General features: G+C 44.2%; 2 protein-coding genes across 3 annotated transcripts in view; both read right to left on the bottom strand.

Moving 5' to 3' along the window:
• The window catches only part of LOC137438767 (protein kinase C and casein kinase substrate in neurons protein 2), a 58,257-nt gene extending 32,533 nt beyond the window's left edge, over positions 1–25,724 (bottom strand). Inside the window, exon 1 of one of the 2 annotated variants that reach the window (XM_078767217.1) lies at positions 25,706–25,724. The gene's annotated coding sequence lies outside the window, so the exon portion shown is untranslated. Of the gene's footprint in view, positions 1–24,781; positions 24,915–25,705 lie in introns of those variants that run through there. The other variant, XM_068134105.2, reaches the window with a different exon arrangement.
• LOC144888735 (uncharacterized) lies at positions 4,812–8,023 on the bottom strand. The gene is made up of 3 exons (XM_078767887.1): positions 5,863–8,023; positions 5,598–5,735; positions 4,812–5,506 (listed from the first exon to the last, which is right to left on the bottom strand). Exons 1-3 carry the CDS (start codon positions 7,940–7,942, stop codon positions 5,337–5,339), a joined length of 2,388 nt encoding a protein of 795 aa, XP_078624013.1. The 5' UTR covers positions 7,943–8,023; the 3' UTR covers positions 4,812–5,336.
• Positions 25,725–26,117: the final 393 nt, after the last annotated feature.

The raw sequence follows: 26,117 nt of genomic DNA, 5'->3' as shown, positions 1-26,117 counted from the left end.
CGCCAAGCGCTCGGCCAATGGGAGGGGACGGAAGAGATCGGAAGATTTGGGAAGGCTAGAAACGACGCACTGATTGGGTGAGATAGAGCTGACGTCAGAGGACGTCTGAGAAAAGTGAGAAGAGATCGACATTTTATCTCTTCGTTCTTCGACCCTCTTCCTTAGTCTCTCTTCGCCCCTTCGCCTCTGCCTTTCTCTTCCCTTCTTGCCTTCTCGTTCCCGTATGGACCTTTGCCTGTTCAGCGCCGACGATCATCCGCCCTGGTGATTCATCACGTGGGGACGCGAGGCTTGCCGCGCACCAGCGGACGTTGGCCTGGCGGCGCGCGAGCGGTGTCATCGAGGCCTGGTCGCGCCGACGGCCGAGCAGTTCCCAAAGATCGGAGCCGTGCTCAGACTGTATGCTCGGGGCCTGAACGACGAGTCTGAACAGACCTGACTGCTAGACAGATAAGATGCATCACACCAAAATAACGATTTATTTTATTCATCCTTCCATTGTTCTGTATTTGAAGTGAGGTGTGCAGACGTCCCAATTTAGGATTTAGTTTTTACCATCGCGTTTCCTTGTCTGAATAGTTCTTGTAAAGAAACTTTTATTATTTTCCCTTTCTATTCAAAATCCGTTGGGTTTTTTTTTTTTTGTATACAAGATCGAGGCTCGTGAAAGAGCGAACATTAATCACACAGAAAGACAAGCCGACACATAAAACAAAGCACAGGGCCCAGCACACTGCCTTGGGGAACTCCAGCCTGAACAGGAAGGGGAGATGAGAGAAATCCATTGAGGGCCACACGTTGACTACGACCAGAGAGGAAGTCCGCAAGCCATGCATGGAGATTTCCATGGATACCATAGGAGGAGAATTTGGTGAGCAGAGCTGGGTGCCAGACCGCATCGAAGGCACGTGATATGTCAAGGGAGACAGCTCTGATTTCCTGTTTGGCATTGAGGACCTCCATCCATTGTTGAGACAGCAGAAGCAGCATGTCCAGAGTAGAGTGACCTGGTCTGAAACCAAATAGATGATCAGAGATCAAGCCATTGGAGAAGAGGAAAGATTTCATATCCGAAGCAATGATGGATTCCATGACTTTGCTGATAATTGGGAGCAGGCTGATTTGTCTGTAGTTGCAAGGATCTGTTTTTGCACCTTTTTGTGTAAAGCGGTAATGTTTGCTGATTTCCAGGATGCTGGCAGTTGACCTTGAGCAAAAGATAGGGTGAAAAGAACAGAGAGAGGGTGAGATAGAGCGGCAGAGCAGGATTTTAGGACCCGTGGGCTGATGCCGTCTGGTCCAGTTGCAGAATCAGAGTCGAGGTTAGACAAAAACTCCTCCACCTTGTCAGGAGAGAAGGACACAGAGTCCAGGAGCAGTTGGGTTCGACTGGGAAAGGTGGGAACAGAGAGAGATGGGTTTGGGACTAAAGATTTTGAGGCAAACACAGAGTTGAGGCATTCGGCTTTGTCACGTGCGATGTCAACTGTGTGGCCATTTGAGGTAAGGGAGGGGATGGAGGGGGCACAAACACCAGAAATGGATTTGACCAGACACCACCAGGATTTGGAGGAAGGAGACAGGTTTGAGAGTTCATTCTTGAGTGAGGAGAGATAGTGCTTCCTGGCACTCCTGAGGGTAGACACACACTTGTTCCGAGCTTGGTGGAAGGAAGTGAGATTGCCTTCAGTTGGATTAGCCTTCCAAGAGGCAAGGGCAAGTTGTTTCAGGGCAACTGCCTCACTACAAGATTCAGTGTACCATGGACGGGAGGAAGGGTAAGACAACTGAAGACGAGATGGGATAAATCTGTGCATGAGAGAGCAGTTTGCTTTGGAAGAATTCCCAGAAAAAATTGATGTCAGAGGCAGTGGAGATGGGAGACCAATCCAGACGATTGATGGCTGCTTGAAGACCATCCCAGTCGGCCTGAGTGAAATGCCAGACTCGTCGACGCTGAGGAGGCTCTCTGAGAATGGCCAGAGAGATGTCCACTTTGACAAGCACATGATCAGAAGAACCGATTGGAGCAGAAGAAGAGCAGTAGACATTAGCAGGGAAGTTTGTTATAACCAAGTCTAGAAGAGAAGATACTCCAATTGGCTGAGATCCGGGTCGGGAAATTGACAGATTGTGTCAATCCCAGTGAGTCACAGAAGTCCTTTGCTGAGGTGCCATGACTGGTGAGAAAGGAACCCACACCCAACCAGGTGGCATGATGACAGTTGAAGTCACCACATATGAGGAAGAGAGTTGGGATGAGTGGATAGAAGTTGGTCCATGTTGTCAGACATGTCAGAAATGTAAATTGAGTCATCACTGTTTGGGGGACGGTACAGAACACATGAACAAAAGGTGGGAGCGGAGAGGAAGCCGTAGCCAGAGGTACTCCTGGGGGTGAGGAGAGAGGGCAGTGCAAGGAGAGAGAGGAAGAGAGTTTTTGATAATTTCCCTCAGGTTGAAGACGCGCGTGGACCATCAGGTAAATCTCGCCACTTCTTCCTCTTTCCTTCTTCCTCCCGCGCGGGTATAGCAAATCCGCCATTGACCCAGACGCCTCGTTAAGCTCGTTTCCATCGGCGATTCCCTGGTCTTAACCGAGGGGCAATCGCGCGACAATACTTTCCCACTATTATATGGATATATCTATTTTATAAATATATGTGGAGTTCATAACCCCAGATATCATTTGTTAAATGCGAAAAGAAGAAGTAGTGACACACAGAGCATCGATTGGCAAGTTGTGCAACTGCGTAATCGCAGGCGTTTTGATACCGAGCCAACACCGACAAAGACTTAGGTCGTCGCCAACGCCAATGCTGAGCCAAACATGTAACTACAGTCACTTCTTGAGATTGCCATGTAGAGGTGGCACAAACACCTCAAACCGCCAGACAGGATCAACGGGCACACCTTTATAACAGGTTTCACTTCACGTAGCTGAAGTGAAGGTTCGCAGATCAAATGCAAGCATTATATATATGGTAATACACAAAGGCCGTATCAAAACTCGTGTCGTATTACCAGTCAAATCTCAATTAGGATTTAAACACATCTCAATTATGACTCAGTCATTCAAGAAACGCACAAATCCAAGGATACGGAGAAAACACCTCGTGCGTGCTCGAAAAGGCGAGAAATTATTTGATCAACAAAAGGGGGAAATGGACAGACCAATGAAGAGGGAAAAACGAGGAAACAAAACATTCAGGAATACAAGTTCATCCGAGATGGCAAATGTTCCACACATATACCCAGAAGGATAAAATGTAAAACCAAAACACAATTTCTTACCATAGTGTGGAAACACATACAGCTGTCTTTTACCTATAATTCAACGTCCCAGGGCAGTTCACCTAGGTGATGAAGCTTGTCTGACTCGTTACAGGTTGCAATTAGCAAATCCCAGTGCTCTCCCCAAAAGGGCTCGAGTTGCGAGTGGCATCGGCTGAAAACGAATTACTGTACCTGCTCGTTGATGCCAAGTGCACCTTCACAAAGAACAATCCGTACCAAATCAGGTCACTGGCCAAATCCAGCCATAAGGACTCAAAAGCAGAACGCCGTGGGCAGCGGGCGGCTCCGAGTTCAACATTACAGGGTTAAATCTGTACTGAACCGAGGAAACCTGGAAAAGTTCACGTCGACATGCATCAATAGAGGAGCTTTAACACGGGCCGTGGTTGCAGTTGTCTAATGACAATCGCCATATTCCCAAGGACGTCACCGTAGGAGCTCAATAGGTTCGCGCTTCTTCATCCAACCTTTGTTTGGTCGAGTGGCACTTGAAGCATTCGTTGCGATTTGTAATACACCTCCAGGTAATATAACACATTGTGCCTGTCTGGCCGAAAGACAAGATAATGTTCCGGCACGGACATGGACAGTGAAACAGCGAGTTGTAGTCACATTACATAAGTAGCAAGTAATAATACGAGAAATTTCCCCCAATATCATTGTGGCCTGCATCGTGTTCTTATCTGAACCTCACCCATGTTCAAATCCCATATCCAGTATATTTTGTTCATTACCTAAAAAAAGGCTTGTAATTCATGGTAAAACATATCGATTTCTACCAATGTTATTCTCAACTTTAACAACATTCTGAGGTCATCAATGACCAGAAAATCAACTGGGTCAGCAAGTTCTGAACTAGCAAGGCCAGATTTGTCAGATCTTGCCTCACCTAAATCTCACAGTAGCCGATATGGAACCAAACAAAAAAGGCTCCTCCAAACTTGGGATTCAGGTTTACAACAACCTTCTTTTTTTTGTTGGCTGTGCAACACATGGATACAGGCAGCATAATTTGCTTTGGGGGGGGAAGGGGAGGGGAGGGGGAGAGGAGGGTGGGAGGCACGGCAGCCACCGCTTCTGATTTATGTTTATGGGGAAAAAAAAAGTTTGCTTTGAGCTTAAACTAGTTCAGAACTCAAGTCGGAGAGAGGAATTATATTCGTGCTATTATAAAAGCGGGACAGAAACCTAGCACTCTGATGAGCTTCTTAAATATTGACCCAACAATGTCTACCAGCCCTCTTAGACAGGTCCATGCCAGGCAGAAATGGCGCCGTTTTCCAGTCAAGGTTTTCTCAGTGGATTTATATACTTTTGATCATACTCTGTCGAATAAGCTTGTGGGCCACCCTGAAATTTGCCTCAAATCCAAGATGGCGGCCAAAAATCCAAAATGGCCACCAGAATAGCTAAAATAGTATTTCTGAGAGTTGCTTTTACCCATAGATGATTTTTTTTCAACTGATTGTGGCCTATTATGATAAAGAAAGATAACTCAGTCATAACTCAGCCATAAAAATTAACAATCGGTACTTTATTAACAAAATGGCCGCCGGGCAACTTCCGTATTACGGAAACTGCTATAACTTCAGTTCCGAGTGTGATATGATTATAATTTTGGTGTCCAGTCATATGTTTTTGGGGTCAAGGAATCCATATTTGTACTTTTTATTTCAGTGAAATCATTGGTTCATAAAGAAATCTAAGATGGCTGCCAATACTGGCCACCGATGTGGCAGATTCAGTCATGTCTTGTGCTCCATAATATATATTACAATACATTTTGATTCAATTTCTTGGTTTCCAAAGTCTGGTTATCCATTTAGTTGGTTTATCATGACACTAGCTCAATAGATCATCCCCTAAATCATGGATGAACAATAAATCCAAGATGGCTGCCGCTGAACGGCTCCTAGTCAGTTTTGCTTCGTCTACCAAACTACACAGGTTTATAAAATGTATCTGAATTCCCATTCAATATGATCCCCGGCTTTGGTTATGCTTTGGGAAAAATATGTTGTTCAAAAGGCACATAATCCTCAGTTACTAAGATCAAGATCAAGATCACTCTCTTCACTCTGAAAGTCTGAATAAAGTCCACAGGTATCCGAAGAAAGTTGTTCCATGGTGCTCTCCGAATTTTCCCCATCTCCTTGGTACTCTTCATCAACTTCAGATTCTTCTGCTCTTTCTTCTGCCCCACCGATACCTATAAAAAATGTGAATGGATATAGTCGGGATTCAAAACAGTAAATCATATAAAAATAACAAAATTACGATTGCATTTTGGACTTATCTACCTTGCTTTTCTCTTTCTCTACAGTGAACTTCACTGTCTTGTACATGTTTTCTGCTTGTATTCCTGTGTCTCTTCTTCCTTGAAGGCTGGCTTCTCTCTTCTACTGCATCTTCTAAATCTGCATCATACTCCGCGAGACCTGTAAGTGGAAGGTTACACATATTTAATCTGGATGAATGCACTGCCAGTGGGAATACATTGGAGGAACTTTATGACAGGAACGAAAAGCAATGATCAAAGTAATGATATATTTTTAGTATACTTACTTTGAATTTGTCTTTTCTTGCTCTTTTTCTTGGAGAGGCTTGGAGGGAGTTGCGGGCAGGTAAACCATATTGGCCTGATACCATCATCTGTATTTTCCCATCCTCTGTCAGTGATAGAAGGATACTCAATGTTTTGCTTGAGACACTGGTACCACACCCATGCCTGAAGGTCACTCCTCTTGAGGTGTTCATTGGTGCTACTCTCGTCTGGAAGGATGCTGGAACTAGATTTCACCTTTTGAGTGTTGTACGTTCGGATCCTTGTTTCAACAAAGCTTTCTTGTTCACTTCCAGAATACATGCAGGTTCTGAAGAAGCATTTAGCACTGGTAGCATCTTGAAAAGATTGATTTGATCTGCCCAGCTGAGAGAGTAGATGGGATTTCTCTTGTTTCAACATCTTCTTCAATGGCTTGATTTTGCCGATGCGAAATGGGAATGATGTCGTGTCACATCCAGTAATGCTATGATATGCTGGGAGAGTTTGACACACTTCATCTCCAAAATGAGTCGTTAGTTTCTTGACACTGACGTACCGATGGTCAATCTTCATGAACCAGTCTTGTGGTGGTTTGCAGACAGAATAGGCATAGCTCAAGAGGATCAGTACATCTGTATCTGAAGCCTTAATCACAACCGGACCTTCGCACTTGCTTGCATGAAGAACAAGCCTGGTGTCAGCCTCATGATGGTTGCAGGATTCAAGTTGTTCAAACTTAGTTTGCGTGATCAACCATGTATTCTGTTCCTCTGTCACGGTGAGTGGAATTCTGAGTTTCGATCTGACTGAATCACTTTTGAAGTAAGTGACCATAAATTTAATCAGCTCAGTCTTGTTTTCAGCATTATGCAGAAATGCGTCCCAATCTTTGCCTCTGGGCATACTCTGCTCGGGGCTTGTGATGTGGGTTCTTCTACCAGAGATCCCTCGGCGTCGTTGGGTTAACTCCTTTGTAGTGGACGTACAGTAGGAATCAAATATGATCCCAAGCTGTTTTGGGTTTGACTGGCTTGGTGGCATGCAGAATTTCAATAGGGCATCAGTGTATTCTCCCCAAGTCTGTTGAGCCGGGATTGACTTTACAGCTGCCATTCCGTCAATCAGCCAGTTGCTTCTATTTGGCGGTTCCTCTGTAGTTGATGAAGATTCCTCAATAAGGTAGTTCCTCAGCGCTGCTTTAGAACCTTGTCGAATGTCTCGTTCTGGTGTGGCAAGGGCAAGTGGAATAGTTGTCAGGGGGTGTGAATGTGCCTCTTCAGGGGTAGTTGCCTTTCCTACCAACACACCAAATGCTTGTCGATCCTCCTTGAGAACGTTCACTGCCTTTGGATTTTTCTTGACCTTCTCCATGCCCGTTTTGATCTTGAGATTCACAATCCTGTCAAAAATGTTCATTCTGCCTTCTCCAGTAGCCTTGAGTCTAAGGTTAACAAAGTCTTGGAATTGTTTCTCTCCTGCTTCGGTTGATGACAACAATCCACTGACAATACCTTGGTTAATTTCCACTCCAGTTTTCATGTGACGCGCAGAACCAATCAGAAAAGGGTCAAAGTACTTATCCAATTGGATGACTAGGTTGCGAACCATGTTGTCATGCTGCCTCCGTGCCCCTATTGTTGTTTCCTTGTGAGTTGAAGAGGTCAGGATATGCAACCTTTCCTTCAATCTTCCTCTGAGCTTTGCCATTAAGTGACTCGTTTTTATGAACGCATCTGTTGTCTGCTTGCTGGTACTGTAACCGCCTTGCATTGGACCACCCCGGACTTTAACCTCTCTGTTGATTGTGGTCTCAGTGATCAAGTCCCCATGGATCGTAGAAAAGGGCTCGCCAGTCATCGACCCTCCGAATCCATTTTGCAACAGATCATCCCAGGCATCTTTGTGATTCACCTTCAGATTTTGGAGATTGACGTGTTGGAATGTCAGGTACCTAGCATAGTTGATGTGCCCGAAAGCAAAGCACTTTGGAAGAAGCGTTCTCTCTGCTGCCAGGTGTGTTTCAATGCTCTTCTCCCTTACAGCTGCTATGAGGCACAACATTGCTGATACGTCCTTAAGCCTTAATTCGGAGAGCACCATGGAACAACTTTCTTCGGATACCTGTGGACTTTATTCAGACTTTCAGAGTGAAGAGAGTGATCTTGATCTTGATCTTAGTAACTGAGGATTATGTGCCTTTTGAACAACATATTTTTCCCAAAGCATAACCAAAGCCGGGGATCATATTGAATGGGAATTCAGATACATTTTATAAACCTGTGTAGTTTGGTAGACGAAGCAAAACTGACTAGGAGCCGTTCAGCGGCAGCCATCTTGGATTTATTGTTCATCCATGATTTAGGGGATGATCTATTGAGCTAGTGTCATGATAAACCAACTAAATGGATAACCAGACTTTGGAAACCAAGAAATTGAATCAAAATGTATTGTAATATATATTATGGAGCACAAGACATGACTGAATCTGCCACATCGGTGGCCAGTATTGGCAGCCATCTTAGATTTCTTTATGAACCAATGATTTCACTGAAATAAAAAGTACAAATATGGATTCCTTGACCCCAAAAACATATGACTGGACACCAAAATTATAATCATATCACACTCGGAACTGAAGTTATAGCAGTTTCCGTAATACGGAAGTTGCCCGGCGGCCATTTTGTTAATAAAGTACCGATTGTTAATTTTTATGGCTGAGTTATGACTGAGTTATCTTTCTTTATCATAATAGGCCACAATCAGTTGAAAAAAAATCATCTATGGGTAAAAGCAACTCTCAGAAATACTATTTTAGCTATTCTGGTGGCCATTTTGGATTTTTGGCCGCCATCTTGGATTTGAGGCAAATTTCAGGGTGGCCCACAAGCTTATTCGACAGAGTATGATCAAAAGTATATAAATCCACTGAGAAAACCTTGACTGGAAAACGGCGCCATTTCTGCCTGGCATGGACCTGTCTATCTGCAGGAATGCGATCCAATTGTCCACTTACTCAGCTGCAAATGTCTAACCCCATCCAGGACAGAGCTGCTCACCAAACCAACTCGTCAGCGTCTCGTCGGCTCTTCAGGTAGCAATCATTCACATCAAGAGATGGACAAAACCGTTTATACATCTTCCTCATCAATGGATCATAACTGCTAGTGCTACCAACTGCCATCATGATAAGTCACCAATGGAACGTACGATAAGAACACGCTCACCAATAGGACCCCCCATAGACCCCCAAAGGGGCAGTTTTTTTTAATGCCGTGAACAAACTTTGGTACAGCATGGGTAGTGAAGGTTGTGATCAAGTTTCATCAAAATTGTGTAGTTTCAGAAAAGAAAGCAAATACCTATTTTGGGGGAGGGGGGAGGGGTCAAACCTGGACCCACTTTGATCCCCCATACACCCTTTTAGACTTTGTTCATGGCACTAAGAAAATCAAACTTCAGTACATCACGGGTGATGAAGGTTGTGGTCAAGTTTCATCAAGTGTGTGTAGTTTGAGGAAAAGGCAAATTCCTGATTTTTCTTTTTGGGGAGGGGGGGGGGGGTCAAACCTGGATCCACTTTGACCCCGGTAAACCCCCTTAGACTCCAAATTTTTTTTTTTTAATGCTGTGAACAAACTTTAGTCACAACACAACAAATACAATTTGTGCCAAATTTGGTCACAATCCCATCAGCGGTTTCAGAGACGTTAATTGTTTACGGACTGACGGACAGACGGACAACGCGCCATCACATAAGCTCCCCTGAACTTTGTTCCGGGTGAGGTAACAAACAAAAAAAATACTTGCTTTGGGAGGCAACCCCCCCCCCCCCCCCACCCCACCCCCCCCCCCCTCCCTCCCTCCCCTTCCCAGACCCCAATTTTTCCAATGCCTTGAAAAAACATTGGTACATCACGGATGATAAAGGTTGTGGTGGTTTCATCAAAATTATGTGTGGAGGTTCTGAGAAGAAAGAAAACACCTATTTTGGGCATCAAACACTGAACCTGAACTTCGTTCCAGGTGAGATAAAAACTAGAATGGCATTCAGTAGAGCACATACCTCCACCAGGCTGAACACTTTACGTTTTGTATCCCACTAACAGGTCATATCTGCATTCAGACCTTAATCAAAATCTAAATCGGCTTGTTCTCGTCACCTACCCATCTCATCCACCAAGTTGTGTCGTAAGTCATCCACAACTTTTTGAGATATTGTGCTATATGTCGTTCTTGGCACTATCACTCAATGCTGATGAATCACTTTAAACAATACCGAAAGTAACAGCGGCGTAGCTGGGCTTGTAAAATATTATAAACCACAAACACGTATGATTAGCTTTTCAAACAGTCGCTGCCTATAACATTAAACAAAGAAATTTGGAGGAATCCCAACATCCATGAGGTATTCGTTTTACTTGCAGAACTGAGCGAAGATCTACTGTAATCTATATACCCCACATGGGTTGGGGTGTGCTCATTTACCAAGGAGCTAGCTAGCGCTTGCCAAGCCAGCCGTTCAACGGTTTTTAATTGAGTGCTTGCTCGAATGCTTAAACCACTTGGCGATCGATCTCTCCACAAGAAACTTGGTAAATGAACACAAACCCAATGTTTATGAGACCCGACCATAGATCAACTGTAATCTATATACCCAAAGATAAATGACCCTCCCGTTCGCAAACAAACGGGTACGTTCATGTATAGAAACATCGATCATGGGTCCGTGGCAAATCTGCATACGGCGATCCGCGAAGTTCACGTTTAGAAGGTAGAAACCATCATGGCATGTCGTCATTTACTTGAACTCGATATCTCTTTTTTCATTCCAAACAACATAACTCCAATCACAAAATAAACTTTTAACAACATTGTTAATGTTTCCTTCATTGTAAAAACTACCAAGTCAACAGTTAAAAGGATTTTGAGCCGATAGGTGTTACGGCCTTGGCAAGATCTAAGGAGACAGCGATCTGTTCGCGTATACATCGCCCAAATAGCTATGTGGAATTCTCTCATGTAGAGATTAAACTCACGTCATTTGAACTTTGGCCGAGGTCATTATTTACTTTTAATGATGTTTATATACGAATCAAAAAGATGATAATTGGTTTTGGGTCATCCTTTCCGCATATCTCGTGGGATTGCGAGTTGGAGAGACGACCATGATGGCGGGGAGGAGGTTGGCATTCTCTCAAGCAGAGATTCAACCCATGTCCTTATAAAAGGTCTTTGTCCGAGGTCACCGAGTCCGATCGGTGCAGCCGATCGGTGCAGCCGTTTGTGCAGCACCCGGGAAAATAACGTTATGCGGGAGTCCAAACCTGAAAATTCTGGAGGCCAAAGCTGAAATTGGAAAAACAACATACCCTATTTTACTCCAGGAGATCCCAGGATTACCCCCCAAAAATATTGTTGCAATCAGTTCAGCCGTTCTTGCGTCACCTTCGAATGGACGGACAGACAGACAGATGGACAGATGGACGGACATTTGGCGAATTATAGCAAGATTTCGAAAATGATATTACTATCAAAAAACCGAGGCGAATTCCTTACTTCCTCGGTTATTAATATTAGTGCCAAACACCGATCATCATTGATCATGAACCATACACCGCTTTAATCCATTAACCTTCCATTCACAACATTGGAATTAAAGTATTATGGTTATATTAACTATATTATTATTATTATTATTATGGAAACGATACTACTGTAACGATACACTACTGTATTAAGAAACCTGGGCTTAATTTGTCAGAAACAGTCCAAAGATGAGTCATAATGCCTAAGGCCTATACGTACTGTATTGTTGGAACATCCTTAACGTTGATGCTTTCGATATTTGATGATCATTTTAACAATCGGTTTGTTTGTGTTTCACACTGAATGAAAAACGTAGAGGTAGATCATGGCGATTGTAATATATGACAGGTTTGATAAGTTCGGCCTGAACAGCATATAAATCAAAATGGCGGTGAGTGGAGAGTCAGCCACCGCACCGCTGTAATGACATCAGACATAATGACCTCACCCTGTCATGTGACCAGATCCTTAGCTCTGATGTTGTTTGGTTTTTTTTTTTGTTTTTTTTTGTATACAAGATCGAGGCTCGTGAAAGAGCGAAATTTTGGTATATATTGGTTTATTGGTATACGATTTGCGATAGCGATTGGTATACGTTTGAGGGGACATACACATAGGGACAGACAAACTGCTTTGCCCAATGGGCTACGCCATAAAAAAATTAAAAATTATCGTATCCCGATTGATATCTTCACCAAAATTGAAACAGTTCTTCCTAGTTACCTCCCCTAACCTTTCCACCAAGTTTTGTCCGAATCCATCCACAACTTTTTGAGATATCACGCTGTACATCGTTTTTATCCCCATCTCACAATGGTGAAGAATCACATAATTCTCAGATCCAGAACCGGATCTTCCCCAAAATCCAGTAATGTCGTTCTTGTCACATACCAAAGCTCTCCACCAAATTTCGTCAGAATCCATCCTTAAGTTTTTGAGATATCCTGTTCACAGACAAATAGACAGGGGTGAAAACAACCTCCACACAACTTTGGTGGAAGCAAAAAAACACGAATTAAAGTAAAGCAAGCTATCATGTGCTACCACAGTGTCTAAATTCAAAAATCCCTGCACCGAGTGAGGATACCAATAATGTTGAGGCCTTTAGATTCACAGATAACAGGAGAGACAGATCTGAAGTTGGGGCACCAGGCCACGGAGGGAGAGCAGAACACCATTGAGCCACGAACAAAGGCCTTGTAGACAGAGTAAATCAAATTTTCTAATTAAAGACGTGTTTACGGAGGATTTTCAATCTGCAGCTGTTTTTTGAAGGCCAGCTTTGCTCGTGTCGTCGACGCAGGAGAAGTCACGGCTGATGGCGAGGCCTAGAAGTGCAACACGCTGAACGCCTTCCAATGACTGAACATGGAGATAGATGGGTTAGTTTGACAATTCTTCTGCAGACACAGCATCACACGGTCAGATTTTCCAGGATTGAAGGTCAGGTTCCATTTATCAAACGAGCATCTAATAATTTCCAGATCAGCAGCTGACGGATACCTAGCAGTGGGATGAAATACATGCTGTACCACGCTACATAAAGTCGTCATCCGCAAAAATGAAGACTCATGTAATACATATGCACCTCATGCATGATAGTACAGTTAAATAATTATGCAACTGTTAACATTCATTACAAGAGTTATTTATAACGGAAAGTTATCTTCATCCACATTAACACAAGCAAATTCACATAAAGGCATTAGTTAAAAGAACAGGAACCAAAGTAGACAGAATATGCTAATTGTGGGTTGTTGTCCACATATTGGCAAATGTTAGTACAAATCAACACATCAGTGATATTCAACACAATACATCGGTTATTTTTGGGGAACTACCGATAAAAAACACCCAAAAAAACCCCAAGGACACTATGCCATCAAAATGCACCATTTCCTGTAGGAAATTTCCGACGACATGGACACAATACCTCCAGTTCTCGCCACATCCAAGTAAAAACATGAAAACCGTTCGACGTCACAGTCGACCTCTTGGGGACAATCTAGTTATTATTGAACGCACAAGGAAGGGAGGGCTTTGGGGCGGGGGGAGGCAGCTAGTTTGCATGTTTAACCATTTTTAACTACAGAACCAATACTTGGTTAGAATGAACATCCCAGATCAGGTTTTGACCTTGGCTATGGAGAGCACCATGAATTTACTACTGGCAGCTGCAAGCAAGGGTACGGTAGTTTAGTGGAAGGCAAGGAGATAGAGAAGAAGAGACGAATTACAATTTACTCCCTCTTGGGTGGATATGATTGTCAAATTGCTAGTTTCCAAGTACAAGCATGGAATAGGAAGGAATGAAGGAAGCCGTATTAAATCCTTGCAAAAGAGATAACGATAAAGAATGAAGCAAGATGAGAAAACGGCGAAGAACTAGAACGGCACTCAGTAGCGAGCATACCTCGGCCTGGTTGGCCAAATCACTCAATGGTGAAGAATCACTTGAACATTTTTACTAGCTGGATCCAGATCCGGATCTTCACCAACATTTAATCAAATCGTCCTCGTCACGCACACAACCTGTCCAACAAGTTTCGTCCAAATCCATCCATAAATTTTTGAGATATCCTGCTATGTATAGTTTTTGGCCCCATCTCCCAATGGTGAAGACTCGCTTAACAAATTAAATAATTCTCATATCCGAATCCACATTCAGATCTTCACCAAAATCGAATCGAATCGTCTGTGTCAACGGGTCGACCAAGTTTCATCCAAATCCGTCCACAACTTTTTGAGATATCCTGATATGTATCGTTTTTGGCCCGATCTCTCAATGGTGAAGAATCACTTAAAGAATTATAGTAGCCGGATCCGGATCTTCACCTAAATCAAATAATTTCTTCCTCGTCACATATGCTACATCTCTGCCAAATTTCGTCCGAATCTGTCCACAACTTTGAGATATTTTGTTCACAAACTGACAGACAGGGGTGAAAACATAACCTCCATTCACCTTTGGTGGCGGAGGTAACTAGAGACAGCACTCGGTAGAGCGCATACCTCTGCGAGGCTGAAAAGTTTACATTTAGTATCCCACCGATAGCCGGATCTGGATTCGAACCTGAACCAAAATCTAATCGACTTGTTCTCATCAGCGAACCAACTTCATCCCCCCAGTTTTGTCATAATCGGTCCATAACTTTTTGAGATATCGTGATATATATCGTTTTTGGCCCCACTTTTGATGGTGAAGAATCACTTAAAAGATTATCGGATCCAGATCTTCACCAAAATCGAATCAGTTCATCATTGGCACACACCCAACAGGTGCACCAAGTTTTATCTGAATCCGGCCATAACTTTTTGAGATATCGTGATATATATCGTTTTTGGCCCCACTTTTGATGGTGAAGACTCACTTAAAAGATTATCGGATCCGGATCTTCACCAAAATCGAATCAGTTCATCATTGGCACACACCCAACAGGTGCACCAAGTTTTATCTGAATCCGGCCATAACTTTTTGAGATATCGTGATATATATCGTTTTTGGCCCCACTTTTGATGGTGAAGAATCACTTAAAAGATTATCGGATCCGGATCTTCACCAAAATCGAATCAGTTCATCATTGGCACACACCCAACAGGTGCACCAAGTTTTATCTGAATCCGGCCATAACTTTTTGAGATATCGTGATATATATCGTTTTTGGCCCCACTTTTGATGGTGAAGAATCACTTAAAAGATTATTATCGGATCCGGATCTTCACCAAAATCGAATCAGTTCATCATTGGCACACACCCAACAGGTGCACCAAGTTTTATCTGAATCCGGCCATAACTTTTTGAGATATCCGGCTCACAGCGAGACAGGGGTGAAAATTCAACCTCCGTCCATCTTCAGTGGTGGAAGTAAAGAGGGAAGGGGGAGGGAGGAAGAAAAAAAAAAAAGGGTATGATGCCTAAATTAATGCTTAAAGTGGAGGGCGATTGGGGAGGGTTAAACATTTATTATTTATCAAATGGAATGCTCAAACAAGTTATAATAATATTTTAAAAGTTGCCCATTTCCTGCCCACTCCAAACCACCCCAGGCCAGACCATACGTGTTCCGCCAGAAACGCTCACATTCCTAAATTCCCGATTGCACTCCTCCATTCATTCATCCCCTTAATCCATATCCCTGTGCAATCACTTCAGTCTTTCGAAATGTGCTGCCAATCACCAGTTCGCGGGTCACCTGTGCATGTCGTCGATCTCATCTACACTCTCATTCATTCACTCCCATTCTGTTCCTCTCCGGGTCACCGTTACTCCTTTTTGTGTTATTCCTTCTTTCCTCCATGTGTACGTCCATCCCCCATACCCTATAGTAGTTTATAAAGCTTCTGCTCTTCGCCCTTCATCTCCTCCATGAACCTAGGCCCTAGACCCTTGTATCGTGTACGCAAGAAAAACAGGAACTCCAATTCTTCTGCAAATATGATTGGAAATGCTTCACAAGAATAATTGCATCAAGTTTTATCTTCAGAAGGATCAGGTAACTTAAATGTATGGTTAATACTCAACAAATTTGGGTTTGGTATGAAGGAACAATAGGCCAAAAATCGTTTTTAAGTTCGAATTAACAAATGTCGAAATGCCATTGCTCTATCATCATCCTCAGCATCAATGTGCCAGACTCTTGGTCGGCCATTAGTGCTGCCAAAGTAGCTCATTTTCAAGGGTTATGCTGGGGGGATTGGCATTGCCTTCCCACCGCCACTCCGGGCATGAATGGGTGACTTGTTCAGGGTGCCAGAGATAACTCGACTACTCTTCGTGAAAGACACTGTGGGATCTTTAATGTGCACCAGTCAATTAATCATGATCCTGGCAGCCAGGACGCCTGGTTTTACGTCCATCCGAAGGACGGTGCACATGTTGAGGGTCAGGATTTGAACCCAGGCTATAAGGCTCAAAGGTGTGCATAACGCAAGGCCATCCTGCCAGCCCCATTGAAACACAACACAACACAACACAACACAACACAACACACACTTTTCTATTATATTTCCAAGGAAAATATTTCTTCCTGCAAACTGTGTAAACTTCAACGACTTATTCAAGTTTCACGCATGGTTTGCGAACCAGAGTTTCTGCGAAATAAAAGTTAACTTATCTCCATAATGCTTGCTGATAAATATTGTTTATACAACTTGCCTTTTGCCAAAATGCTTTTGGAAGAACATATCGTTTACATTTAATCTGACAACCTTGACTACAAATGCGACTTTAAAGCCGAAACGGAATCCCTTAAAGCGGTCTTACCTTGTCCTTTCCTGAACCAAGTAGAAGAACCACCTTTGGAGGCCATTTTTCCCCGCAGAGCAGGGGTTGGCCCCTTTTTCGAGCACCGTGGTCCCCTTTATGAAGCAATGTTTTATGGCCGGATGCCCTTCCTGCCGCCAACCCTGTTAGTCACCTCTTGTGGCACAGGGAATTACCAGTGAGCTGGTACTCAATTTACCAACCTCGGAAGGATGACAGGCCGAGTCAACCCCCTTGGTGTTAATTCAGCGATCGACCGGGATTCAAACCCAGAATCGTAGGATCCCAAGCCGGCACCCTAACCGCTAAGCCAACACCAGGCTTCATTTCCTGAACCAAGCGAGAGATGGTAAAGGTCTAACCAAGGTGTTATACCAAGATATGCGTGTTCGTTTTAACATAAACATGGAAGAGGAACAATTGTTCATTCCAATTGTGGAGTTTTCAGCAGTAGGTACAAGTTAATTTTATATGCCTCTTGGGACTACAAGGAAACCAGTAGTGTGACAGCGTGCCCTTTTATCAGCAAACCAGGACAGCATTTCACAAACACAGTTTATACTTCGCCAACGGCTGGATTCCAATGCACGTGAAGCTCGAACACCTTGGACCCCTCCAATCTGTTAAAACTCCTAGATCGATATACAAGGTGGCCCAAAAGTTCGTTTACCTCTGATTATAAAGATCTCAAACTTCCCGCATCTCAACCCAGCTATTAATGGTGTCTGGTGCATCGGAAGGACATCAAGCCGGAAAGCCAGTCTGTCAACACTGGTTTATTGGTGAGCGCCAAAGATCCCACTGTCATTCCCAAAAGTTGGTGAGATATTGCCGGCACACCAAACGTACTACAAATTCCTGCTGTAATCTACAGGGGCGGCACTGCATCAGCAGCACAGCGATGCCCCTGCAAGAACTGCGGCTAACCCACAGCCATGGTCCACGTACGAATGACGAAGACACCGGTACCCTGAACAAGTGACAAATTGCCACCACTTTCAGTCGAACATAAGATCCGGTCATCCGGTTCATGAAAGACTTGGGCCAAAGGTTTTCTACAGCCAACTATAGCCAAACCCAATAATTAGGGCCATTTTGATATTGACCAATGCATCGTAACTTTACTGTCATTAAAAGGTTTATGAAGTTATACCTCACTGTTATCCAACATACAATAATTGTTTTCTTGGGGGGAGAGGGTGGGATAAAACATGGTAATCTCAGCAAGATTAATTTTAGACCACCATGGAGGGTTTCAAGATCATTGGAATCTCCGGCGCTGAGGCCGAGTCTATGGGCCAATCACTTTCCCACCGCAGACAGGGCGGTGGTGTCTGTCTTCTACCACCTCTTTGCTGGTCTTGTACCCTCTGCTCTTTTTTTTTTTTTTTAAATACATGGTCATGGATTGCAAGGCAGTGGTACTGGTAGGAGAGCAAGTTACCATCCAGCACAAGCATGTGGTTTTTGTGGTGAGGATGAAGAAAAGGAGGGAGGTTAACAGCAGGGGTCTGAAGGTTATTAGATGGGGGAAGTGTAGGGGAAATGCCACCATGGAGTACAAGGAGAGGGTAAGGGCCAGGTATGAGCAACTTATTGAAGAGGCGGAAGGTTTGGAGAATGAGTGGAAGAAATACGGAGAGGCATTTAGAGAAATTGCAGAAGTGTTGTGTGGAAGAATGTCAAGAAAAGGTGCATCGTCTAGGGATAGAAACCAGGTATGGTGGACGGAGGAAGTAGAAAAGGCAGTTGATGAAAAGAAGGTTTGGAAGAGGATAGAGAAGATCAAGGACAGACAGAAGCAGCCGGATGCAGGGTTGCTGCACCTGTATGGGCAGAAGAAGAAAGCAGCAAAGAGCTGTGGATAAGGAGAGGAATGATATGGAGGAGGATGGTGGGAGGGAGATAATCTATTAATTGGCATGTGCCAGGGATGAGGGTAGCAAGGACATGAAGGGGGTAGGGGAGAATGGTGAATAAGGATGTTGGCGGGAGGCTAGTGATAGAGAGGGGCACAGTATTGAAGGTGTGGGAAGGATATTTCAAAGAGCTGTTGAACCAGTAGGGAAGCAATGGTGAGCTGGAGCTACCGAGTTATTTGGAGTTGGTGGAGGTCACGGAAGCGCAGACGGCATTGAAGGTGTGCACAGAGATAATTGCAGCGGGAGAAGTCAGAATCAGTTGGACGAAGAGGTTGTTGAATGTATGTATGCATGAATGAATAAAATGTATGTATGTATGCATGCATGCATGCATGCATGCATGAATGAATGAATGTATGTATGTATGTATGAATGTATGTATGTGCGATGGTTCAATTTCAGAGGAGTGGAGGTCAGGGTTAATTGTGCGGTTATGGAAAGGGAAGGGATATGTTCAAGATCTGGGGAAGTACAAGAGAATTACACTGCTTAGTCATATCATGAAGGTGCTGAAGAGGGTTCTGGATGGGAGGATAAGAAAGAGTCCAAGGAGGAGATCAGAGAAGAGCAGCAGGGGTTTAGAAAGGGTAGGGGAACGACACAGATGGGATGTTCACGCTGAGACAGGTGGTGAAGAAGAGGTCGGAGGTGCAAGGTGAAATAACATTGGGACTTGTGGCTCTGGAGAAGGCCTATGACACCGTCTCGAGAGAGATGGTGATCGTGACAGTTGGATGGGAGTAGGTTGGTGGAAGGGGTGTACAAGGGAACGAAGGGAATAGTTTTGGTTGGTCCTAGGATGTCAGAGGAGTTCAATGTGAACACCAGTTTGAGACAGGGAAGCAGTCTCAGCCCACTCCTGTTTATGATGGTGATGGAACTGGTAAGCAGGAAGGTAACCATGAAAGGTATGCTGGGAGGATATTGCATGCGGACGATCTGACTGTTGTGGTGGAGAGAGGGGAGGAGATGCAGGAAGTACTGGGGGAATGGAAGGAGGAATTCGAGAAACACAGGCTGAAAATGAGCATGGAGAAGATGGAGGTGATGTGGGTTGGGGAGCAACAACAACAACAACAACAACATGCATTTTAAAAGGCCATTTTCCCTGCTAGAGCGGGGGTTAGCCTTGCGGTCCCCATGACAATCTTCTCCATTTTGCCCTATTTTCTGCATCTCTCCTCGTTAACCCCCCTTGCCCGCATTTCTTCTTCCACCATCTTTAGCCAAGTCTTTCTCGGTCTTCCCCATCTTCTACTTCCTTCTACATTCATTTCCATCACTCTTCTCAACCAGTCACTTTCATCCTTCAACACATGACCAAACCATCTCAACCTGTTCCGCTTCACAGCATCAATCACAGGCTCTATTCCCATCATCTTTCGCAATTCATCATTTGTCTTCCTCTCTCTCAACGATACTCCGCACATCCGTCGAACCATTCGCATTTCCACCCTTTCCAACCTTCGTTGCTGCTCTACGTTCATTACCCATGTCTCGCTCCCATAAATCATAACACTTCTCACACATGCAGCATACACCTTTCCCTTCAGCTTCAACGACACTCCCCTCATCAGCACGCCACTCAGTTCCCGAAACTTCTTCCATGCACATCTCACTCGAGCAACCGTTGCAGAGTCTGATCCACCTTCTCCATTCAGCATGTCTCCGAGATAGCAAAATGTTTTCACACCTTCCAGCTTCACGCCGACTCCAAGATCCAACTCAACATTTCCTCCATCTGCAGCTCCCTCTGTACACACCTTACATTTGAATGTAGCTGCCACACTGGTTAATGACTCTCTCAGACCACTACATTTTTGTTTGGGAGCAAAGAAAATAATTGAATATCAGGGTGGAGGGGAAGGAAATCAGACAATAGGTTTTAGTATCTGGGGAGAACAGTGATTGGGAGACAGAGGTGCGGAAAAGGATTCAGGTGGGCGCGAATGAGTGGAGTATGGGAAAGGGAGTCATGGCAGACAAAGATTTCAAGGAGATTGAAAGGAAAGGTTCTGATGTGTTGTGTAACGCCGGCCTACCTTTACAGTTTGAAGACGGTGGCACTGAGAGAGAACAACAGAGTGTGCAGGTTTGCGAGAACAACTGGATCAGGTGGATTTCAGGAGTGAATAAGGTGGATAGAAGGAAGATGGATGAACTGAGGGAGGAGATTGGTGTGTAGATGGGCTTAATGGAGGAGATTGGAGAAATGCCGGCTGAGATGGGCTGGACATTCCATGTGGATGGAGGAAGAGAGAAGGCAAAGAGAGCAGATAGGTGGAGGGAACGAGGTAGGAGGAAAAGGGTTAAACCACATTTGAGAGGATATCAGAAAGGTAGTTGGAGGGTGGAGAGAGTTGGCTGAGGACAAAGGGGAGTGGAGAGTATCGTGGTCAAGACAGGGCAAAAGCTTGGTGTCATTAAACCTCATCTTGCTATAATTCACCAAATGTCTGTCCTTCTGTCCCCAGGTACTGCAAAAAACGGCTGAACCGATCGCAACAAAATTTTGGGTTGGTAATCCTGGGACCCCCTGGAGTAAAATAGGCTATATTGTTTTTCCAATTTTTCCAATTTCTCCAAACACGAAGGAATAATAGTTACCGATATGAACACTGATGTGGCTTTTCTTGAAATCCGACAAATAGTTTATATTTTGATGATTTAATGGATGTTTATATAAATCGTTTAAAATAAATAAAAAATCCTTCAATTTCTGATATTTTGCCTTTTCATTTGGGCCTCCCAATTGAAGCCCCGCCAATAGGGCGGGTACCGTTGCTAGTCCCTTATGAAGGGAAAAGGATGAGAAGAAGTCAAGACTTGTGGAATTGCTCGGACACAGAACAGATCACAACATAACAAAGGCAACAGCAGATGAAAGGGGAAACACCAACAACAGGGCGGAGGCAGAAATTTCGCCTCTAACCAAACACATGCTCTAACCTCCAACATAATTCTTGCTCTTCGGATGCTTTGTCTCCCCACCTCCGTCACACCTGCAGGTCTCTGCAGGGCTTACACGGTCCACCATCAACTCTTCTGGTGAAACTACCTAAATCCAGGATCACTGCTCACCTCCATTCATTTGTTCCCCCTCCTACCCCCCAACCTCTGGAATAAACTTCCACATTCTATGCAATCTGATGCTTTCCTCCATGTCTCGAGAATAGCTGTTCATCACCATTTCAGAATGCCCCCGATTCAAAACTTTTTTTTTTTTTTAACACTTGTTTACCCCCACCCTCTCGCCTCTCCCCTCCCAGCTACCCCACTCCCTCTTTCCAAATTTCCAGTTTTCCTCCCGAGGAGTTTCCTTCTGTATCCATCTGGCCCACTCCATAGGAGCATATCTCTCGCCCTTTCCTGCACCCCCATTCCTCCCACACCCTTCGTTTTGTCCGAGTTTCCCTCTACCTTGTCCTTAAACTATTGGTGTTTCCCCCCTCTTTCTCCCTCCCTACTGTTAATTTTGTCCTGTTACATCCTGATTGTGTTCTAGCACTACCATGAGACTTAACTCTGCATACAAAAGAAGAACAAAAACAAAAAAAAAACACTTATTTTCTTCACTTTCTAATGTACACCTCCCATCCCTCTTCCTCTTTTCCCTCAATCTCTCAATGATCAGTACACAACACGACTTTTGTGGGGCACAATAGCCGTAAAAAAACAAACAAAAAAAAAAACAGCTTTGGCACAAGGTTTCTCACTTCAGTATTCCCATTCCAAACGAGAGTCCACAATTTCTGCACTCCAGTTGACAGGGATTTCCACGCTTGGGATTCTTCGAGACATTCTCGCAAAACAATGTAGGTAATAATTCCAGCAACATGGCCACAAAAGCTCCGTGCTCTTGAATGCCACGCTGTGTTCAAACGATTACAAGATGTTCCAGACTGATGAATGGGGGCTTTATCATCGTGGAATAAACCACGGCCTCCGACGTAACGCATCATTAGAGCCGGGAGAGCAACATTCCAGGGTGGGAAATAAAAAATTAAAGTACAAAAGGAGTGAGCAGATTTGTAGAACGGAAAAGTAGGAATGCTATGAGAAACACGATGAGATGTTTTCATCAAAAACATGAAAATAGTTTTGACTTTTAAATTATCGACATGACTTGGATATCTTCCTCTCCAATCCACATTCTTCCAGAATGCACGCTGTGGCCTCTTCCAAACCTTTGACCGCTCTACATACTGATGGTCGCTCAAGAGAAGCCAAATATTCATCTTCTTAAAACCACCCCCACTCAACGACTGTCTCGTCTCCCATGTGTCCGCTTCTGGATAGTTTCCCATAGTCCAACCTTCTGCTTCTCGCCGTCCTTCGTTTGCCTGCCACACATTTCCTGTGGAATTCATGAAACGCCGTATCATACTGTACCGCAATAGCCTCTCCCACTTTTACCCTCACAGGTGTGTACGTAGAGGATTGCTAAATGGTGGCGGTGTCTCAGTTTCACCCGTGATGAGCCAGCTGTATATTTAGGTCATAGGAAAACTCCAGCTTAGGAGGCTTGCATTGGCAGAAGCCTACCCTACCTACCTTCCTCCACCTAATCCCGACACCCACTTCCCTGCATCCAGTGGTCTTCCTTTGTCATGTACGATACAAGGTGTTGAGGGGAAAAGTAAACATTTCCCAATAGGACACGACCATAATGGGATAGTTTTAGGTCTAGCATGCAGATACTATAATAATACAAACTAGAACGACACTCGGTAGAGAGCATATCTCAGCGAGGCCGAACAGTTTACATTTTGTGTCCCGCCGATAGACTGGATCTAAATTCGGACCTGAAGCAAAATCTAATCGGCCTTTTCGTTACTGAACAAACTCATTCACCTATTTTTTTGTCATAATCCATCCACATTTTGAAATATCATGCAATACATATATATATATATACACATACATAATTTTTTTGGATGTATCAATGGTGAAGAATCACTTTTAAAATTTCTAGTATCCGAATTCGGATCTTTACAATAAAAATAGTCCTTGTCACACAGCCATTCTGTCCACCAAATTTCGTCTGAGTCCATCCAAAACTTAAGATATCCTGTTCACAAAGACAGAAAGACAGGCAGGGATGAAAACAAACTCCTCCACCAAAACAGAGGTAATCAAGGTTTCCCAACCAGTTGAGTAAACTTATCCCTCATTTTTGTGCTTAAATATGTCCAACAAAGCATAAAATTAAAACGTTTATAAACGACATTTATTGCATAAAGCCGTGCAAGCTCATGACCCTCTCACATGAACACGAAGGGTCTTAGACGACACAAATGGATTGTCACAACTCAAGAAGACAAGTGTTTACCCGTGGTCCATATACACGCCACGTACACCACAGGTAAGCCACGTACACCACAGGTAAGCCACGTACACCACAGGTAAGCCACGTACACCACAGGTAAGCCACGTACACCACAGGTAAGCCACGTACACCACAGGTAAGCCACGTACACCACACGTAAGCCACGTACACCACACGTAAGCCACGTACACCACACGTAAGCCACGTACACCACACGTAAGCCACGTACACCACACGTAAGCCACGTACACCACACGTAAGCCACGTACACCACACGTAAGCCACGTACACCACACGTAAGCCACGTACACCACACGTAAACCACGTACACCACACGTAAACCACGTACACCACACGTAAGCCACGTACACCACACGTAAGCCACGTACACCACACGTAATCTACGTACACCACACGTAATCCACGTACACCACACGTAATCCACGTACACCACACGTAAGCCACGTACACCACACGTAAACCACGTACACCACACGTAAACCACGTATACCACACGTAAACCACGTACACTACACGTACACCACACGTACTAACAATAAGCAAAGCCACATACCCCCTTCGTTCCAAGTTTGAATCCAAAAGTTCCTCCATAGTAAAATGAGCCCCTCGGTTTACAACCTCGTGAGTCCACAGGTAAGACTAAGAGTTTATAATCAAGTTCGTTTTGGATTGGATTGGATTCAAGTTTCTGTTTAAGGTCTAAAGTTGCGATTTTCAAAGGCAGATAATCCCTCATTATAAACGCCCAAACATCGTAGTCGTTTCAAACTAAACATTTAAACAACTCTTACATACACAACAAAACAATGAATACTCACGATGAGGCGCTTTAATTGGAAAATCAAATGAAATCGCTTTTTCTCGTGATGAAGACAACAACGAACACCTGCCGAACGAAGTCGTCGATAAAGAACTCTTCCTTGTCCAGCCTTGCCCGACCTCTAATGAAACCGCTCAGCCAATAGGAAACGGCCTTACTGCCGCCGCGGCCAATCACAGGCACGCTTGTTGGCCTACGTCACGGCGGCGGTGCCGAAGTGGAGCGCAAGTATTTTCTCGATACATTCAATATGAAAGCTTCGATGTCCGGGGTTTCTGTTCATAACCTTCATCGAAATGTCCCATGATCCGACATCAAGGCGACGAAGGAATTATTGCCGCAAAAAACAAAATCGTTTCGTTTCCGAAAATTATTTTATTGATCTTGTTTCGTTTTAAAGTTTCTGATTCGTTCAACCTTCCAAGAACTGTTCCCTGCACGCTGACTTTGATTGGAATTTCAAATTCCAGGATTTTTAAACTAAATGGTGTGTGTGTGTGTGTGTGTGTGTGTGTGTGTGTGTGTGTGTGTGTGTGTGTGTGTGTGTGTGTGTGTGTGTGTGTGTGTGTGTGTGTGTGTGTGTGTGTGTGTGTGTGTGTGTGTGTGTGTGTGTGTGTGTGTGTGTGTGAGAGAGAGAGAGAGAGAGAGAGAAAGAGAGGGATAGAATTGTGAGGAACATAAATGAAAAAACCAGATGTGTGTGTGTCTGTCTGTCTGTGTCTCTGTGTGTGTGTCTGTGTCTGTCTCTGTTTGTGTGTGTGTGTGCGCGCCCCAATATTGCCGCAGCATTTAATGAATTATAATTATTATTATAATAATAATAATAATAACTGCAAAAACTGCAAATCCCCCACTGCTCCCCTCCCCAAGGTGTCCCCCAAGGTTCAGTTCTTGCCCCCCCCCCCCCCTCTTCATCCTGTACCTGTCCCCCCTTGGTCACTTAATCCGCCGTCATGGTCTCCAATTCCACTGCTTCGCCGATGACATCCAGCTTTTCATCTCCACCAAGTCCGTCTCCACCGCCACCCACTCTATCCTGACAAACTGCATCACTGAAATAAAATCCTGGCTTCAAATCAACTTCCTCAAACTTAACTGTGATAAATCTGAAATAATCATCATTGGCCCAAAAACGCTCACAAAATCCACCCATAACTTTGCCCTCAACATCGCCGGCATCCCAGTATCCACCTCCCCTCACATCCGGAATCTTGGCGTCATCTTTGACCAAACCCTCTCCTTCGACAAATACACTAAACAGATCACAAAGACAGCCTTCTTTCACCTGAAAAACATCGCCCGTCTCCATCCATCCCTCTCCTCCACGGCTGCAG

Source organism: Myxine glutinosa, chromosome 13 (genome assembly GCF_964187855.1).
Source record: "Myxine glutinosa chromosome 13, kmMyxGlut1.1, whole genome shotgun sequence".
Lineage (NCBI taxonomy): Eukaryota > Metazoa > Chordata > Myxini > Myxiniformes > Myxinidae > Myxine > Myxine glutinosa.
This window is presented reverse-complemented; position numbering and strand designations above follow the sequence as displayed.